The sequence below is a fragment of the Xenopus tropicalis genome, chromosome 5 (assembly GCF_000004195.4).
Source record: "Xenopus tropicalis strain Nigerian chromosome 5, UCB_Xtro_10.0, whole genome shotgun sequence".
Lineage (NCBI taxonomy): Eukaryota > Metazoa > Chordata > Amphibia > Anura > Pipidae > Xenopus > Xenopus tropicalis.
This window is the reverse complement of record NC_030681.2, coordinates 154,059,933-154,080,493: the sequence shown is the minus strand read 5'-3', so window position 1 is coordinate 154,080,493 and position 20,561 is coordinate 154,059,933. Positions and strand designations below refer to the sequence as shown.

General features: G+C 47.3%; 1 protein-coding gene across 3 annotated transcripts; it reads left to right on the top strand.

The window, feature by feature from the left end:
* Positions 1-3,119: 3,119 nt before the first annotated feature.
* LOC101734677 lies at positions 3,120-20,492 on the top strand. Of its 3 annotated transcripts, none has more exons than XM_031903106.1 (7): positions 3,120-3,418; positions 13,931-14,020; positions 14,834-14,966; positions 17,242-17,390; positions 18,135-18,193; positions 19,376-19,483; positions 20,220-20,492. In XM_031903106.1, the coding sequence occupies exons 1-6, from the start codon at positions 3,197-3,199 to the stop codon at positions 19,467-19,469; spliced, it is 747 nt and encodes a 248-aa protein (XP_031758966.1). In that variant the 5' UTR covers positions 3,120-3,196; the 3' UTR covers positions 19,470-19,483; positions 20,220-20,492. The 3 variants fall into 3 exon arrangements, with proteins under 3 accessions (XP_031758966.1, XP_031758964.1, XP_031758965.1); XM_031903104.1 differs by having other exon boundaries at positions 3,123-3,418; positions 13,928-14,020; XM_031903105.1 differs by having other exon boundaries at positions 3,124-3,418; positions 13,928-14,020; positions 17,245-17,390.
* Positions 20,493-20,561: the final 69 nt, after the last annotated feature.

Here is a 20,561-nt window from a genome sequence, read left to right as displayed (position 1 = left end):
CCAATGGAACTTTGGCTAAAACGCAGGAACACAAAGAAACCCTGTACTCTGGGAGTAGGTTACTGAGCCCCTTGCACCTATAGGTGCTCCCTTCACCTTGCAACACTGAATGGTAAAAAAAGGCCTCCCCTAATAACCAAACCCTATAATATTAATAGTGAGGTTTGCTTTTTTATGGAGACTAAAAGATTCACAAAGAGGCAACAAGATGCAAAGTGCTGTATTTTGTGCCCACGAAGCACCCCAAATCCCACTTTTTTTGCACCCATTACTGACTGTGAATGGGGGGGGGGGTGCGGATGTGATTCCCAACCAGTGGCTCAGGGGCAACATGATGCTCACTACCCCCTTTGATGTGACTCTCAGTGTCCTAACGGGGGGTTCACTTTTAGTATGTTATAGAGGCGCCAATTCTTTTTTTTTTTTTCTTCATTTTTAATTTTGTATAGTTTAATTGCCTTTATCTTCTGACTCTTTAACTTCCAAATGGGGGTCACTGACCCCGGCAGCCAAAAAACTATTGCTCTGTGAGGTTACAATTACTTATCTTTCTATTCAGCTTCTCTCCTCTTCATATTGCAGTCTCTCCTGGTTGCTAAGGTAACTTGGAAAATAGCAACCAGACAACTGCTGAAATTCCAAACGGAAGAGCTGCTGCACAAAAAGCGAAATAATTCAACCACACAATATAAAACTTGAAGACCAATTGCAAATTGTCTCAGAATATCACTCTCTACATCATATTCAGGGCCGCCATTAGAAATCACGGGGCCCCGCACAACAAAATTTTCTGGGACCCTCTCCCATATGACCCCTCCCCCAATGGCCCCTCCCATCAGTACAAAGGACACACAGACATAAAAAGTATCAGGGCCGCCCTAATAGTGCCCCCCATACACAGTGCCCCCCTAACGCTATACTGGCCAGGGACCCCATACACAGGACCCCCATACACAGTGCCCCCAATTGCCCCCCGAAGACTGTCTACTTTGGCTTCAGCGGCGACGGCTTTTTCTTTGGTGGGGGCTCCGGCGACTTCGGACTTCTCCACAGTTTGACCCCTGCGTGACGTCAGTACGCACAGGGTGCAACCCTATAAAAGGGCCTGTGAAATTTAAGATGGCCAATTTTAAGGTGGACTGGGCCCGTATTTGATTAAAGGGGGCCCCAGCTAACCAGAAAAGTTTAGTCCGACTGGGCCCCCCTTAAAAGTGGAAATTCTCTGGGTGTGGGACTACTGCCCCCCCTGTGCCCAGGTCTGGATTTGTGGCGAGGCCACAAAGGCCTGGGCCTAGGGCGGCAAAAATTTAGGGGTGGCATGCCCTCTCCCCAATGCTCCTTATGAGTTGAAATGCACGGCTGTGCAAATGTGCATGCGTGTGCTCACTGGGGGGGAAGGTTGTGGGTTGGGCCCCGGGACACCCGGCTAAGAAATCCGGCGCTGCCTGTGCCCCCCTGATGGCGGCCCTGATCATTCTAAAAGTTAAGGTGAAAAATCCCCTTTACAGCAGGTGCTTATTTTTTTATTCCTGGCTTGTTTTGGAGGCACAGAGACCGTTTTACAAATGGGGGGTTGGCCAGGGCTGTCATCAGAAATCATGGGGCCCTGAACAGCCAAATTATCAGGGCCCCCCAGAGGCCTAATGGTTAAACCAGAACACATATTGGTGGCCAGGGGAAGTGTGTAACCAACAAGAGGGGGACGTGGCAACAGCAGTGCTAATGGTTATGGCACAAGGGGAGACTGGGGGAGCCGTGTAACCAACAAGAGGGAGACGTAGCAACAGCAGTGCTAATGGTTATGGCACAAGGGGAGACTGGGGGAGCCGTGTAACCAACAAGAGGGGGACGTGGCAACAGCAGTGCTAATGGTTATGGCACAAGGGGAGACTGGGGGAGCCGTGTAACCAACAAGAGGGGGCCGTGGCAACAGCAGTGCTAATGGTTATGGCACAAGGGGAGACTGGGGGAGCCGTGTAACCAACAAGAGGGAGACGTGGCAACAGCAGTGCTAATGGTTATGGCACAAGGGGAGACTGGGGGAGCCGTGTAACCAACAAGAGGGGGCCGTGGCAACAGCAGTGCTAATGGTTATGGCACAAGGGGAGACTGGGGGAGCCGTGTAACCAACAAGAGGGGGACGTGGCAACAGCAGTGCTAATGGTTATGGCACAAGGGGAGACTGGGGGAGCTGTGTAACCAACAAGAGGGGGACGTGGCAACAGCAGTGCTAATGGTTATGGCACAAGGGGAGACTGGGGGAGCCGTGTAACCAACAAGAGGGGGACGTGGCAACAGCAGTGCTAATGGTTATGGCACAAGGGGAGACTGGGGGAGCCGTGTAACCAACAAGAGGGGGCCATGGCAACAGCAGTGCTAATGGTTATGGCACAAGGGGAGACTGGGGGAGCCGTGTAACCAACAAGAGGGGGACGTGGCAACAGCAGTGCTAATGGTTATGGCACAAGGGGAGACTGGGGGAACCGTGTAACCAACAAGAGGGGGCCATGGCAACAGCAGTGCTAATGGTTATGGCACAAGGGGAGACTGGGAGAACCGTTCGCTACATGGGGGACAAATCTCACGAAAACACCTCTCCTTTCTTACACATTATGCTGAACTGCCACAAGGAAGGTGTTTTATATGTGATGTGAATGTTAGTGAAGGGAGTGGCGTTTGCAGATGATGTCGCTCTATGGAAATTACAATAACTAAATGGGTTAGTTTTAACAAAAGGGAATTGATTTTTTTTTTTTTTTTTTTTTAATATACTGAAGCCAGCAGAGATGTCTATGCCTACTCAATTAGCCAATATGTAAGGAGCTGCAATCTGTAACAAAAACAGAAATATTTTTTTCAACGAATTGCAGTTTCCCTCTCTGTAACCCCCTGACATTATATGCATCTTGATGTGTATATGTGCATGAGATGGGCGGGCTGGGCCAATCAGGTTAGGGGTTGGGCTGGACTGGCTGGGCCAATCGGGTTGGGCTGGACGGGCTGGGCCAACGGGTTGGGGGTGGGCCAATCGGGTTGGGCTGGACGGGCTGGGCCAACGGGTTGGGGGTGGGCCAATCGGGTTGGGGGTGGGCTGGGCCAAGCAGTGCAGGGAGCTTGGTAAAGATTCCAGCTTCAGGTGCAGACAGCAGAGTAGCCGGACTCACGGAGCTCTCTCTCTGTCACAGTTGCTCTCCCTATGCCTTTCTTTATGTACCAATCGTGCCCTCAGGCCGAACCTGCTCAGTCGGTACCGGGACCCCAGGGGGAGAGGGAATCCGGTACCAACCCAGCTGCACTCCGGTACCAACCCAGCGGTACCGACACCGAATCTGCCGGTGAGGAGGAGGGGCCCGATAGTTTCAGGCTGCACCTGAATGGATCCTCAAGCGATTCGGCCCCGACTGACCCTCAGCAGCCGGTAAGTGTCAGGGTCCTGGGAAGGATCGGTACTTAGCGCAACTGCCCTCATCGCCTGACCACTCCCCCCACAGGCTCAGTGCTGGGGCATTGGGCGAGCACAGGTACTATACCCAGGTACTATACACAGGTACTATACCCAGGCACTATACCCAGGCACTATACACAGGTACTATACACAGGTACTATACCCAGGTACTATACACAGGCACTATACCCAGGTACTATACCCAGGCACTATACCCAGGCACTATACACAGGCACTATACACAGGCACTATACCCAGGCACTATACACAGGCACTATACCCAGGTACTATACACAGGCACTATACCCAGGTACTATACCCAGGTACTATACCCAGGTACTATACCCAGGCACTATACCCAGGCACTATACCCAGGTACTATACCCAGGCACTATACCCAGGTACTATACCCAGGCACTATACACAGGCACTATACACAGGTACTATACCCAGGCACTATACCCAGGTACTATACACAGGTACTATACACAGGCACTATACACAGGTACTATACACAGGCACTATACCCAGGTACTATACCCAGGCACTATACCCAGGTACTATACACAGGCACTATACCCAGGTACTATACCCAGGCACTATACACAGGTACTATACACAGGTACTATACCCAGGTACTATACACAGGCACTATACCCAGGCACTATACCCAGGCACTATACACAGGCACTATACCCAGGCACTATACCCAGGCACTATACCCAGGTACTATACACAGGTACTATACACAGGTACTATACACAGGCACTATACCCAGGTACTATATACAGGCACTATACCCAGGCACTATACCCAGGCACTATACCCAGGCACTATACCCAGGTACTATACCCAGGTACTATACACTGGTACTATACCCAGGTACTATACCCAGGCACTATACCCAGGCACTATACCCAGGCACTATACCCAGGCACTATACCCAGGTACTATACACAGGTACTATACCCAGGTACTATATACAGGCACTATACACAGGCACTATACCCAGGTACTATACCCAGGTACTATACCCAGGCACTATACCCAGGCACTATACCCAGGTACTATACCCAGGTACTATACCCAGGCACTATACCCAGGCACTATACCCAGGCACTATACCCAGGCACTATACCCAGGTACTATACCCAGGCACTATACACAGGCACTATACCCAGGTACTATACCCAGGCACTATACCCAGGTACTATACCCAGGTACTATACCCAGGCACTATACCCAGGTACTATACACAGGTACTATACCCAGGCACTATACACAGGTACTATACCCAGGTACTATACCCAGGCACTATACCCAGGTACTATACCCAGGCACTATACCCAGGCACTATACCCAGGTACTATACCCAGGCACTATACCCAGGCACTATACACAGGCACTATACACAGGTACTATACCCAGGCACTATACCCAGGTACTATACACAGGTACTATACACAGGCACTATACACAGGTACTATACCCAGGTACTATACACAGGCACTATACCCAGGCACTATACCCAGGTACTATACCCAGGCACTATACACAGGCACTATACACAGGTACTATACCCAGGCACTATACCCAGGTACTATACACAGGTACTATACACAGGCACTATACACAGGTACTATACACAGGCACTATACCCAGGTACTATACCCAGGCACTATACCCAGGTACTATACACAGGCACTATACCCAGGTACTATACCCAGGCACTATACACAGGTACTATACACAGGTACTATACCCAGGTACTATACACAGGCACTATACCCAGGTACTATACCCAGGCACTATACCCAGGCACTATACCCAGGTACTATACCCAGGCACTATACCCAGGCACTATACACAGGCACTATACACAGGTACTATACCCAGGCACTATACCCAGGTACTATACACAGGTACTATACACAGGCACTATACACAGGTACTATACCCAGGTACTATACACAGGCACTATACCCAGGCACTATACCCAGGTACTATACCCAGGCACTATACACAGGCACTATACACAGGTACTATACCCAGGCACTATACCCAGGTACTATACACAGGTACTATACACAGGCACTATACACAGGTACTATACACAGGCACTATACCCAGGTACTATACCCAGGCACTATACCCAGGTACTATACACAGGCACTATACCCAGGTACTATACCCAGGCACTATACACAGGTACTATACACAGGTACTATACCCAGGTACTATACACAGGCACTATACCCAGGCACTATACCCAGGCACTATACACAGGCACTATACCCAGGCACTATACCCAGGCACTATACCCAGGTACTATACACAGGTACTATACACAGGTACTATACACAGGCACTATACCCAGGTACTATATACAGGCACTATACCCAGGCACTATACCCAGGCACTATACCCAGGCACTATACCCAGGTACTATACCCAGGTACTATACACTGGTACTATACCCAGGTACTATACCCAGGCACTATACCCAGGCACTATACCCAGGCACTATACCCAGGCACTATACCCAGGTACTATACACAGGTACTATACCCAGGTACTATATACAGGCACTATACACAGGCACTATACCCAGGTACTATACCCAGGTACTATACCCAGGCACTATACCCAGGCACTATACCCAGGTACTATACCCAGGTACTATACCCAGGCACTATACCCAGGCACTATACCCAGGCACTATACCCAGGCACTATACCCAGGTACTATACCCAGGCACTATACACAGGCACTATACCCAGGTACTATACCCAGGCACTATACCCAGGTACTATACCCAGGTACTATACCCAGGCACTATACCCAGGTACTATACACAGGTACTATACCCAGGCACTATACACAGGTACTATACCCAGGTACTATACCCAGGCACTATACCCAGGTACTATACCCAGGCACTATACCCAGGCACTATACCCAGGTACTATACCCAGGCACTATACCCAGGCACTATACACAGGCACTATACCCAGGCACTATACCCAGGCACTATACCCAGGCACTATACCCAGGTACTATACCCAGGTACTATACCCAGGTACTATACCCAGGTACTATACCCAGGTACTATACCCAGGTACTATACACAGGCACTATACCCAGGTACTATACACAGGTACTATACCCAGGTACTATACACAGGTACTATACCCAGGTACTATACACAGGCACTATACCCAGGCACTATACCCAGGTACTATACACAGGCACTATACCCAGGTACTATACACAGGCACTATACCCAGGCACTATACACAGGTACTATACACAGGCACTATACACAGGTACTATACCCAGGCACTATACACAGGCACTATACACAGGTACTATACCCAGGCACTATACCCAGGCACTATACCCAGGTACTATACACAGGCACTATACCCAGGCACTATACACAGGTACTATACACAGGCACTATACCCAGGCACTATACACAGGCACTATACCCAGGCACTATACCCAGGCACTATACCCAGGCACTATACCCAGGCACTATACCCAGGTACTATACACAGGCACTATACCCAGGCACTATACCCAGGTACTATACACAGGCACTATACACAGGTACTATACCCAGGCACTATACCCAGGCACTATACACAGGTACTATACCCAGGCACTATACCCAGGCACTATACCCAGGCACTATACACAGGCACTATACACAGGCACTATACACAGGTACTATACCCAGGCACTATACCCAGGCACTATACCCAGGCACTATACCCAGGCACTATACCCAGGCACTATACCCAGGTACTATACCCAGGTACTATACACAGGCACTATACCCAGGCACTATACACAGGCACTATACACAGGTACTATACCCAGGCACTATACCCAGGCACTATACACAGGTACTATACCCAGGCACTATACCCAGGCACTATACACAGGCACTATACCCAGGCACTATACCCAGGCACTATACCCAGGCACTATACCCAGGCACTATACCCAGGCACTATACACAGGTACTATACACAGGCACTATACACAGGTACTATACCCAGGCACTATACCCAGGCACTATACACAGGTACTATACCCAGGCACTATACCCAGGCACTATACCCAGGCACTATACCCAGGCACTATACACAGGCACTATACACAGGTACTATACCCAGGCACTATACCCAGGTACTATACACAGGTACTATACCCAGGCACTATACCCAGGCACTATACCCAGGCACTATACCCAGGTACTATACCCAGGCACTATACCCAGGCACTATACCCGGGTACTATACCCGGGCACTATACCCGGGCACTATACCCGGGCACTATACCCGGGCACTATACCCGGGCACTATACCCGGGCACTATACCCGGGCACTATACCCGGGCACTATACCCGGGCACTATACCCGGGTACTATACCGTTCTAAAGAATCACTAGCTGACATTAAATTGTTTTTTGCCTGACCTGACATCTATAATAATTTATAATCTATCCCCTACCCTAACACATGGAGGGTAAGTTAACTCTTTCCCTCTGAAAAAGCTCATTGTGTGTTTATATATTTGTTGTTGTTTTTTTTGCACTTACTATTTTTATTTTTGTCATTGTTTTGTTCATTTATGGTAAGTTACAGTGGGGCCAATGCTGTGTATCAGTGCCAGGGCCTGAATATCTGCCATCAGTACCCACTGTGTCTCACTGTATATAATGTGCTGGGTTTGTAAATACGGACTGTGTCTCACTGTATATAATGTGCTGGGTTTGTAAATACGGACTGCGTCTCACTGTATATAATGTGCTGGGTTTGTAAATACGGACTGCGTCTCACTGTATATAATGTGCTGGGTTTGTAAATACAGACTGCGTCTCACTGTATATAATGTGCTGGGTTTGTAAATACGGACTGCGTCTCACTGTATATAATGTGCTGGGTTTGTAACTACGGACTGCGTCTCACTGTATATAATGTGCTGGGTTTGTAACTACGGACTGCGTCTCACTGTATATAATGTGCTGGGTTTGTAACTACGGACTGCGTCTCACTGTATATAATGTGCTGGGTTTGTAACTACGGACTGCGTCTCACTGTATATAATGTGCTGGGTTTGTAAATACGGACTGCGTCTCACTGTATATAATGTGCTGGGTTTGTAACTACGGACTGTCTCACTGTATATAATGTGCTGGGTTTGTAACTACGGACTGCGTCTCACTGTATATAATGTGCTGGGTTTGTAACTACGGACTGTGTTTCACTGTATATAATGTGCTGGGTTTGTAACTACGGACTGCGTCTCACTGTATATAATGGGGAGTCAGTACCCACTGCCTTTCTTGCTATAAAACTAACATTAACACATCTAAAGGGGTGGTTTACTTTTAAGTTAACCTTTAGTATGTTATAAAATGGCAACTTTGCAATTGGTCTTCCTAATTAATTTTTTTGAATAATTTGCCTTTCTCTTCTGCCTCTATACAGATTTCAAATGGGGGCCAAAAAATATTGCTCTGTGAGGCTACAATTTTATTATAATTTTGTATTACTTATTTTTCCAAGTAGGCCCCTTAACTATTCATATTCCCATCTCTTGTTTAAACCACTACCTGGTTGCTAGGGTAAATAAGACCCTAGCAACCAGATAGCTGCTGAAATACCAAATGGAGAGCTGCTGAACAAAAAGCTAAATAACTGAAAAACCATTAAAAATAAAAGTGAATTCGAATGCGAACTACCCCTTTAAGCTAACTGATCCCAAACACAAATGTTTGCAGATCCCCTAACAGAAGTGCGCGTATGAATACTTTTACATACTAAACATTTTAGGGTAAAAAAAAAAAAGCCCCCCCACCCGCACTTTTGTACAGTATCCCTGGGAGTCAGTGGGAACGGCAAGAGGTAGCCAGCAGCGAATCCACTAAGTGTCACATTAGCTGTAGGTCAGTCTGTGTATGGGCCATCTTTAGCCCCCCAAACAAAAAAGTCACCCTCCGCCTATGTCCTCACATCTACAAATCTGCACTGGGAGTTTCTGTCGGAGTTCAGTTTTGCGACCTGCTGTAGCCGTTTGACAGAAAAAAGTCTTGCCTTGTAGCTCAATCTGAAACGGAACATTCCCAGCTAGGGCTTCTGTGAATAGTTATAGTTCAGCAGAATAGTAATAGTATCCACATCATGTGTGGTTAACGGATCTGTATGGGACACTTGTCATTACTCTCTTGCAGGTCACATAATATTGATACCTACACATAAACTACTCACAGCACTGTTAGGAATAGACATGTCTTGTAGATTGTAAGCTCTTTTGGGCAGGGCTCCCTTCCCCTCCTGATCGGTTACTGATTGCTTTATTTTGTTACTCCTTGTAGAGTGTAAGCTCTTTTGGGCAGGGCTCCCTTCCCCTCCTGTATCGGTTATTGATTGCTTTATATGTTACTCCTTGTAGAGTGTAAGCTCTTTTGGGCAGGGCTCCCTTCCCCTCCTGTATCAGTTACTGATTGCTTTATATGTTACTCCTTGTAGAGTGTAAGCTCTTTTGGGCAGGGCTCCCTTCCCCTCCTGATCGGTTACTTATTGCTTTATATGTTACTCCTTGTAGAGTGTAAGCTCTTTTGGGCAGGGCTCTCTTCCCCTCCTGTATCGGTTACTGATTGCTTTATATGTTACTCTGTATGCCCAATGTATGGAACCCACTTATTGTACAGCGCTGCGGGATATGTTGGCACTTTATAAATAAATGTTAATGTAATGTAATGTTAATATTGTGCATTAGACGGTGAGCACTTCCACAGTGACAGCAGCATGGGTTGAAGCAAAAAAGTCAGTAGATTTGGGAAAGCAGCAAGATTGTGATTGGCTGCACTGAACGCATAGGAGGTGCTTTTAAACACCAACGGACTATTGCATTATGATTTTTGGTGTCGGTGCCTCTTTAATATTGGATAGTATTTTCCAGGTCTGGCTGGACTGGGATACAACATTAGGCACCTGGGTACTTGGGATGCCAGGGCCTAACAGCCCCCCCTGCCCAATAAATAGTGACTGTCTGTGGCACCTTACAGCCCCCTGGCATTCCCAGTACCCAGAGGCACAAACAGCCCCCCCCAGCCCAATAAATAGTGACTGTCTGTGGCACCTTACAGCCCCCCTGGCATTCCCAGTACCCAGAGGCACAGCAGCCCCCCCAGCCCAATAAATAGTGACTGTCTGTGGCACCTTACAGCCCCCTGGCATTCCCAGTACCCAGAGGCACAAACAGCCCCCCCCCCAGCCCAATAAATAGTGACTGTCTGTGGCACCTTACAGCCCCCCTGGCATTCCCAGTACCCAGAGGCACAAACAGCCCCCCCAGCCCAATAAATAGTGACTGTCTGTGGCACCTTACAGCCCCCCAGGCATTCCCAGTACCCAGAGGCACAAACAGCCCCCCCCAGCCCAATAAATAGTGACTGTCTGTGGCACCTTACAGCCCCCCAGGCATTCCCAGTACCCAGAGGCACAAACAGCCCCCCCCCAGCCCAATAAATAGTGACTGTCTGTGGCACCTTACAGCCCCCCTGGCATTCCCAGTACCCAGAGGCACAAACAGCCCCCCCCCCCAGCCCAATAAATAGTGACTGTCTGTGGCACCTTACAGCCCCCCAGGCATTCCCAGTACCCAGAGGCACAAACAGCCCCCCCCAGCCCAATAAATAGTGACTGTCTGTGGCACCTTACAGCCCCCCCTGGCATTCCCAGTACCCAGAGGCACAAACGCCCCCCCCCAGCCCAATAAATAGTGACTGTCTGTGGCACCTTACAGCCCCCCTGGCATTCCCAGTACCCAGAGGCACAAACAGCCCCCCCCCAGCCCAATAAATAGTGACTGTCTGTGGCACCTTACAGCCCCCCTGGCATTTGCCTGAACCCACAGATTGCCAGTCTGGCCCTGGTAGTTACCACATCAGTGTAAGGAATCAGTCTCTCTATGTTCTGTGCTTAATACAAACCCTCTGCTTTCCCTTTTTTTTGCTCCTGTGACTAATTGGCTTCTATGACCTTGAAACAAGTGGCTGTTCCCACATAGAGGGATGGAGGCGTATTTCAGGGATATTTGTTTGGTTTGGACTGGGGGGGGAATTTACTGACAGTTACAGCCCTGCTGGGAATTCTCATGCCAAATAAAATAGAACAGGCAGGTGGGGGAACATCCGAATAAAGCAGAAAGATTAGAAATATAAATACAAAGTCAAAAATACCAACTCCCTGCGCCGGCTATGGTATCAGTTGTTTATAATCTGGCACCCTGGGGGCAACTCAGAAGGGGAAAGGGGAAATACACCGACACATATGGGACTGAAGGTACAAAGAATCAATTAGTACATATAGAATTAATTTAGGGACACCCCTTAATGATCCGGATTTGGTGATAATGCCAATAATATGAACTTAAAGGGGTTGTTCATCTTTGAGTTAACTTTCAGTATGATCTAGAGAGTGATAGTCTGAGACAGTTTGCAATTGGTCTTTGAACAAAGAGTAAAATAAATATTTTACTCTTTGTTCAGCAGCTCTCCAGTTTGGACTTTCGGCCGTTATCGGGTTGCTAGGGTTGAAAGTACCTTAGCGACCAGGGAGTGGTTTGCTTGAGAGACTGGTATATGAATAGGAGAGGGGCCTCAATAGAAAAACACGAAATAAAAAGTAACAATAAAACTGGAGCCTCACAGAGCAATAGGTTTTTGGCTGCTGGGGTCAGTGACCCCCATTTGAAAGCTGCAAAGAGTCAGAAACATATAAAAAAAAAAAAATAAGCAAATATGATTTGCATCAGTGAAGTCCTACATGGTGGATTGAGGGGCAACTTTCAGATATATGTGAATTAAACATTTGTAAAGTTATTTGTAAATGTAATTCCTATTGAAGTCAGTGTTTATATTCTCTGCGCTGCTGCTGTGACCCGACCATTGAGTTATGTGATTCCCTCAGGGAATGGTGAGTCTCTACTCTCAGTCAGGCAGATAAACAAATAACTCACCATTTCACTGAGGGAATCACATAACTCAATGGTCGGGTCACAGCCGCAGCGCAGAGAATATAAACACTTCAGTAGGAATTACATTTACAGATTGGCATTGGGCCTGCAGTATTGTGTGTGTCTTACTAATAGTACCAGCAGAATAGTAAGAGAGTCTGGTACTGCTTTACATTGTATTTATTTAAAAATCCTTAATTAGAATTGCACTTTCTTTCATTAGGCAGGACTTTTAGTACTGGGTTTAAATCCCCTTTTAAGATGCTACTTTTCTATTTTTTTTCTGCTTAATAGACATGTATTAAAAGGTAACGTTGCCCTCGCTGCTTTCTAAAGGTCCCCATACACGATGTCGCCAAGCGAGTGGATCTTCTCCCGATATCCCCACCTACGGGTGGGCAATATTGGGAGAATCCAGGATAATTTGATCGTTTGGCCCTGGGGCCAAACGATCGAATTATAACGACGGGCAGGCCCGGATTTGTGGAGAGGCCACAAAGGCAGAAGTTTAGGGGCGGCATGCCGCCCCGCCTCAAGAACATTTTTTAATTTTACTCCCATACGGAGCAGTCGGGACCTCTCCCCACTGCTCCGTATGGGAGTTAAAAAGAGCGTTCGCGCATGCACTGGCGCTTTGCACATGCGCAATGGGGGCGCGTTTGCGCATGCACACTGGGGTGCGCGTTCGCGCATGCGCATGGGGGACTCCCACAGGGGCGGCCTCGGGGCGCACCAAAGAGAAATCCGGCCCTGACGACGGGCACTGCAAAAGTCGGTCCGGGGACTGCATCAACGAGCCGATGTGGTCCCCGATCCAACTAGATTTTCTAACCTGCCCGATTGAGATCTGCCCGATTTCAGGCCAGATATCAGTCGGGCAGGCCCGTCGGTAGTGCCCATACACGGGCCGATTAGCTGCCAAATCTAAGGACCCATATTGGCAGCTACAATCGGCCTGTGGAAAAGTTCATGGAGGAGCCAAATAAGGGCTGTGATTGGCTATTAGGGGCCTCTATGCACCCTATCAGCTTACAGGGGCTTTATTTGGTTGGAAATCTTGTTTTTATTCAACCAAAACTTGCCCCCAAGTCAGGAATTCAAAAATAACTCCCTGGTTTGGGGGCACTGAGAGCAACATCCAAGGGATTGGGGAGCAACATGTTCCCCCGAGCCACTGGTTGGGGATCCCTGATTTAAACCATTAGGGGGGGGGGGCAATGAGGCTGTGACTACAAAATTCATACAGGCGGCAACAAGAGCCCCTCTGCCCCCCCCCCCCATTACTAATATATACAGGGCATTAACCCATTCTGTGCATTAAGCTGCCAAGCAATGCCCTTCACTATAATCAGAACAGGGATTGTTGTCCTTATATTGCATGTATAGATAGGTCAGTAACTATGTATATTTTACTTTTTTTTTTTCTTTTCTATACCCCCCCCCCCCCAGCAGGCACAGCCAGAGGGAACACACAGAGAAGCAAATGAAGGAGAAGCAAGACCCCGTGACTGCATACAGACTCGCTTCAATAGGTACAAAGAGGTGAGTGAGAGGCTTGTAATATTTATTATTCTGATGGGACTTTTCATTTATTGACTTTTATAACTTAATAATTAAGTGCGACTCCCCCAAATGTCACTTGCCTGATACCTCTGATAACGTATAAGGGTTTATATTTCTATGAACACCCTATTTACATGCCCTGGGGGAGAGACCAGAGGCTTTTGGTTAGTGCAGGCATAGAATAGATTGAGTCCCAGAATCCATTGCTGCATAAGGTGAGGGAGGAGTTGTATGACACTGTGAGCCTAAGGGTGCGGGCAAAGAGTTTATCAGACTATATTGGATGCCGTTTAACCTGAGGAATCGGGAACGTGTGTGTAAATAACATACATTTATATTTATATCTGGAAGCACTTATTCTACAAAACCCAACTGAAAGGGTATACTTGCTTTCCTGCAATGCTGTGATACTGCTGCTTTAGTTGCTTCTGCTCTGCTGGGCTCAACCAATTCCCTGCCAGTCGGTGATGCAGGTTACTGCAGGTAATGGCTCTGGGCAATTGTTGGGGTGCTACTGGGACGATACAGGAGGAGAGGCTCGATGTACCAGTACCTGGGTCAGTGCTGAAATCCTCAGCCAATTGCCCAGAGCCATTACCTGCAGTATCGGCCCAATAAAATAGGCTTTCCAGCCACAAGGTCCCACCTCTGCAGGAGCAGAACCATTGCTGGGCCAGTAATGCAGTTTTTGCCAAAAAGTACCAGAACTGAAAGATACAAGGCCATCTTAATTGTCAGTTATGCCCCTCTAGGGTGATTATCCCAGATATTAATGGATCTTTTTATTTTTAGATTTTGTCCAAAAAATGGAAGATTCTCATCCCGGGTGGATTCATAGTTATTCTTTTAGTAGTTGTAGTTCCAGTCTCTGTGTGTTTCTCAGCAATCGGCAACCTACCTCAAAATATTTCAAGAGAACTGCCAGGTAAGTACCTCTATTTACTCTGCCCAGATAAATCTTTGTCTCTTTGATAGCCCTGTTATTCTCCATTGTTTTGGGGTTCGGCCCTTTTGTAGTTTCCAGTTTTTAAAAAGTATGTTGACCTTCATATTAACTTTTGGTTTGCTCTGTGATATTCTGAGGCAATTTCCCCTTGGTCTCTATTGCTTTCTAGGTGTGGTTTAAACTGTGCTAACTGAGCTAGAATCTCAGCCATAAAGCAGGGCAGGACTGCTGCTTACAATGGGGGGATCAGATAGGATCTGTGCCACTGTGACAGAATGCTCTGTTATACAGATAGCTAGAATCTCAGCCATAAAGCAGGACAGGACTGCTGCTTACAATGGGGGATCAGATAGGATCTGTGCCACTGTGACAGAATGCTCTGTTATACAGATAGCTAGAATCTCAGCCATAAAGCAGGGCAGGACTGCTGCTTACAATGGGGGGATCAGATAGGATCTGTGCCACTGTGACAGAATGCTCTGTTATACAGATAGCTAGAATCTCAGCCATAAAGCAGGGCAGGACTGCTGCTTACAATGGGGGGATCAGATAGGATCTGTGCCACTGTGACAGAATGCTCTGTTATACAGATAGCTAGAATCTCAGCCATAAAGCAGGGCAGGACTGCTGCTTACAATGGGGGGGATCAGATAGGATCTGTGCCACTGTGACAGAATGCTCTGTTATACAGATAGCTAGAATCTCAGCCATAAAGCAGGGCAGGACTGCTGCTTACAATGGGGGGATCAGATAGGATCTGTGCCACTGTGACAGAATGCTCTGTTATACAGATAGCTAGAATCTCAGCCATAAAGCAGGGCAGGACTGCTGCTTACAATGGGGGGATCAGATAGGATCTGTGCCACTGTGACAGAATGCTCTGTTATACAGATAGCTAGAATCTCAGCCATAAAGCAGGGCAGGACTGCTGCTTACAATGGGGGGATCAGATAGGATCTGTGCCACTGTGACAGAATGCTCTGTTATACAGATAGCTAGAATCTCAGCCATAAAGCAGGGCAGGACTGCTGCTTACAATGGGGGGATCAGATAGGATCTGTGCCACTGTGACAGAATGCTCTGTTATACAGATAGCTAGAATCTCAGCCATAAAGCAGGGCAGGACTGCTGCTTACAATGGGGGGATCAGATAGGATCTGTGCCACTGTGACAGAATGCTCTGTTATACAGATAGCTAGAATCTCAGCCATAAAGCAGGGCAGGACTGCTGCTTACAATGGGGGGATCAGATAGGATCTGTGCCACTGTGACAGAATGCTCTGTTATACAGATAGCTAGAATCTCAGCCATAAAGCAGGGCAGGACTGCTGCTTACAATGGGGGGATCAGATAGGATCTGTGCCACTGTGACAGAATGCTCTGTTATACAGATAGCTAGAATCTCAGCCATAAAGCAGGGCAGGACTGCTGCTTACAATGGGGGGATCAGATAGGATCTGTGCCACTGTGACAGAATGCTCTGTTATACAGATAGCTAGAATCTCAGCCATAAAGCAGGGCAGGACTGCTGCTTACAATGGGGGGATCAGATAGGATCTGTGCCACTGTGACAGAATGCTCTGTTATACAGATAGCTAGAATCTCAGCCATAAAGCAGGGCAGGACTGCTGCTTACAATGGGGGGATCAGATAGGATCTGTGCCACTGTGACAGAATGCTCTGTTATACAGATAGCTAGAATCTCAGCCATAAAGCAGGGCAGGACTGCTGCTTACAATGGGGGATCAGATAGGATCTGTGCCACTGTGACAGAATGCTCTGTTATACAGATAGCTAGAATCTCAGCCATAAAGCAGGGCAGGACTGCTGCTTACAATGGGGGGATCAGATAGGATCTGTGCCACTGTGACAGAATGCTCTGTTATACAGATAGCTAGAATCTCAGCCATAAAGCAGGGCAGGACTGCTGCTTACAATGGGGGGATCAGATAGGATCTGTGCCACTGTGACAGAAAAAGTGCCAGGAATTTTCATTGGCACTTGTGTCCAATTTCTGCTGCACTGAGGGGTATCCTACTTAACCCCAAGATGTTACCAGTAATGAAAAGGTTAAAACATAATTTATAAAGCCAAAGATGAACAACAATGTGGTGAATAGTAGTGGGCACAAACAGTGTATTAGTACAGAGAACATGTTACTGGCGCTGCTGGGCTCTAATACCCCATATAAAATATAGGCCTGTGCCCATGTGGTACAGTTGCCGGCCATTAATACAGTGGTTTTTTTTTCCCTCAGATTCTAGTTTATTGGCTGGAGATCTTCTCTGGAAGCCGTGCCACGGAATAATGCTGAATATATCTAACCAAGAATTATCCTGGGAGGGCAGCCAGCAGCACTGTGCCAAGTACCATGCCCAACTGCTTGATATCAACTTTACCCAGGTAAGAACAATGGGAAGGGAGCAAGATAGCAGCTCCCAGTAGGTATCAGAATAGCACTCAATAGTAAGAAATCCAAGTCCGGCTTGGGACTCCTCCAGTTACATGGGAGTAGGAGAAACAATAGGTTAGCTGAAAGCAGTTCTAATGAGTAGCGCTGGCTGAAAGCTCAGACTCAGGCACAAGGCACTGAGATGGCGCCTACACACCAATATTACAGCTACAAATACATTTGTTGGTACAAGAATAAAAGGTTAAATGGCAGAGGGAATTATTTGCTGTGTAACATCCCAAAAAAGTGGATTTGGTGTGTCCCTAGTATTTGGGTGAAATTGCCCCATAGCCAATATTATGGACCAATCGCAGGGCACATCAGCCTGTGTGCTAGTTGGCTCTAGAGGAAAGACTGGGCTACATGTTGACCCCCTATATTTAGGGTGAGCCCCTGTATATGTGCATCAGGGATCATTGTCTTGCTGTATTTCCCTCTATTCATTCTTCCTTCTACCTTAATAAGGTGCCCAAACATAAGGCCAATTATGTAGTTGGCAAATTAAACTGATAAATAATCTACAGACTATTAGGGATACACAAAATCCACTATTTTGGGATTCGGCCAAACCCTGAAAGCTTCCGTGATTGTGTTGGAATGTCACATTATTTATTGTTCAGTCAAACACTTGGATTCATCCAGATCCTACAGAGTAACACTGCACTTGTTCCACTAATGGCATCATTGTATTACAGGCCGTACGGGACTGTATCGTGGACGCTGAAGACTACTGGATTGGGCAGGACTGTGACTTGTAAGTGATTAGTTGAAATAAGTGTTACCAAGATTTTCCATGTTGTGGGTCACGTTTGAAGGTCAGATTGTTACAATTACATCATACAAAGGTCTATGGAGAGTTGGGTGACTGGGGGCTAAAACATTCTTAGGTGGCCACATGTAACCTTAAACTGGACAGCATTAAACATTTTAATTGTAATGTTTATTGGCCTTTGGAGCAGTGTTCAGCACTGAGCTACGTGGCCTCTAGGCTTGAGGTGTTATGCAACGAATCCAAAATGGAAACTCTCAATTTGTTTGGTACATACCCAGGGTGCTGCCTGACTATTTGGGCAACTGCATGATGGGCTGCACACAGGGGGCTGTGTTGTTAGGCAGTACCAGCCTGCGGGTCTGTTAGGGTGGGGTTCCTTAGCCCTGGGCACATTTTGGATCTCAAAGGGGCCCTAAAAGTCTCGACCTCCAAGGGTGGACATTGGCATTTCTGTTAAAGGTGATAAATCAAGCAAATGAGAGAACACTGTGGCCCTCCGTTGGCACGTAAGGCCGGGGAGGCAGTGGCTCACCCATATATGTATTTGTTAGGGTCCTGGTTATTGCTGACATGGCTAAGAAGGTGATCCGGAAAATGGTTCTTATGTTTTGGGTAAATAACTTACTAATCTATGGGCCCCTGTGCCAATTGAGGTGCCAATGCATGAACAGATAGCCGCCTCTGATTCACCCTGTGCCCAGTCCTAGGGTGCCGCCTGGCATTCTCCTGTTCTGTGTACAATAGGGGCATCTTGTCCTCAGTGGCAATGAGTGGTGTCTGTGTCGGCACTGGGTGGCAGGGACAGTGGTGCTACCAGGGGCGGGCCGAGCCGACTGGGCGCCCTAGGCAGGTACTGCTTCTGCCTCCCCCGAGTTCCGGCCCTGGGTGCTACTGTATAAAACATAGTAACTTGCTTCTTTCTGTGGTTCCGGATCACTTCCAGCAGATTAACCTTAGGGTTCTGCCATCTCTGAGAAATTCTTGGCTGTGCTCGTGTATAAAGGGGGCACCACTGGCATAAAGAATTTTCTTGTCCAGTTGCATTGGGCACATGTACCGTCTCCATGCAGCCTGGGCCCATAAACAGCACTTTGTACCCGTTTGTCAGTATTGCTATTTAACCCTATGTTGGTGGGTATATCGTGTGTGTTTTATTCCCTGCAGAACTAACAGCCCAACCTGTAAAGCTTTCAACAAAAATGATGGAATTGTGCCACTTCATCCTAGCACGGAGAGATGGTTCATTTGCACTAAATAGTGTAACGGCCTTAGGTGAGTATTTTATTATATCAGAATAGTTGGTGTTAGGTCTCTTTCAAGGCTTCCTGTACTTATAGCTTCCTGCTTAGTAAAGGGGAATCCCTATCTCTTTGTACAGGCTATGAGCAAACTTAGGGGGCTGTTCCTGCTGAATTGTGCTTAGTACAGGGGAATCCCTATGTGCCATAGGTTTATGGTATCTCTCTGTACAGGCTATGAGCAAACTTAGGGGGCTGTTCCTGCTGAATTGTGCTAAGTTTGCTCATAGCCTGTACAGAGAGATACCATAAACCTATGGCACATAGGGATTCCCCTGTACTAAGCACAATTCAGCAGGAACAGCCCCCTAAGTTTGCTCATAGCCTGTACAGAGAGATACCATAAACCTATGGCACATAGGGATTCCCCTGTACTAAGCACAATTCAGCAGGAACAGCCCCTATGTGCCATCGGTTTATGGTATCTCTCTGTACAGGCTATGAGCAAACTTAGCACAGTTCAGCAGGAACAGCCCCCTAAGTTTGCTCATAGCCTGTACAGAGAGATACCATAAAACTATGGCACATAGGGATTCCCCTGTACTAAGCACAATTCAGCAGGAACAGCCCCCTTAGTACAGGGGAATCCCTATGTGCCATAGTTTTATGGTATCTCTCTGTACAGGCTATGGGCAAACTTAGGGGGCTGTTCCTGCTGAATTATGCTTGGTACAATATGTGGCTATAACAACCTCCTTTTTATTTAACAGAATGAGAGCTCAAATACCGAGGGGACAGATATGAGGCTGCAAGAGAAGAGACAAACTTTAAGAAGATTATGGCTGCCTTGTTGCCTCTTACTTGCCTACTGTTTTTGACTTTTGATTTTGGGTCAGGCTTTTCACTTCTGACTTTTCCAAGATTTATTATGCAACAAAACTGGAACAATCTCCGAATCCGCTCCAACTGAAACCCGTCGATCCTGCAGAAGCCAATGGCAAATGTTTCTTTAGTGGTTTTTGACTCCGGCTTTTGTCTGACAATACGGAAAAAACTGACTTTTCCACAACTTTCTGGTCCATTTTCCGCAACTTTTTTTCGTTCCATTCATG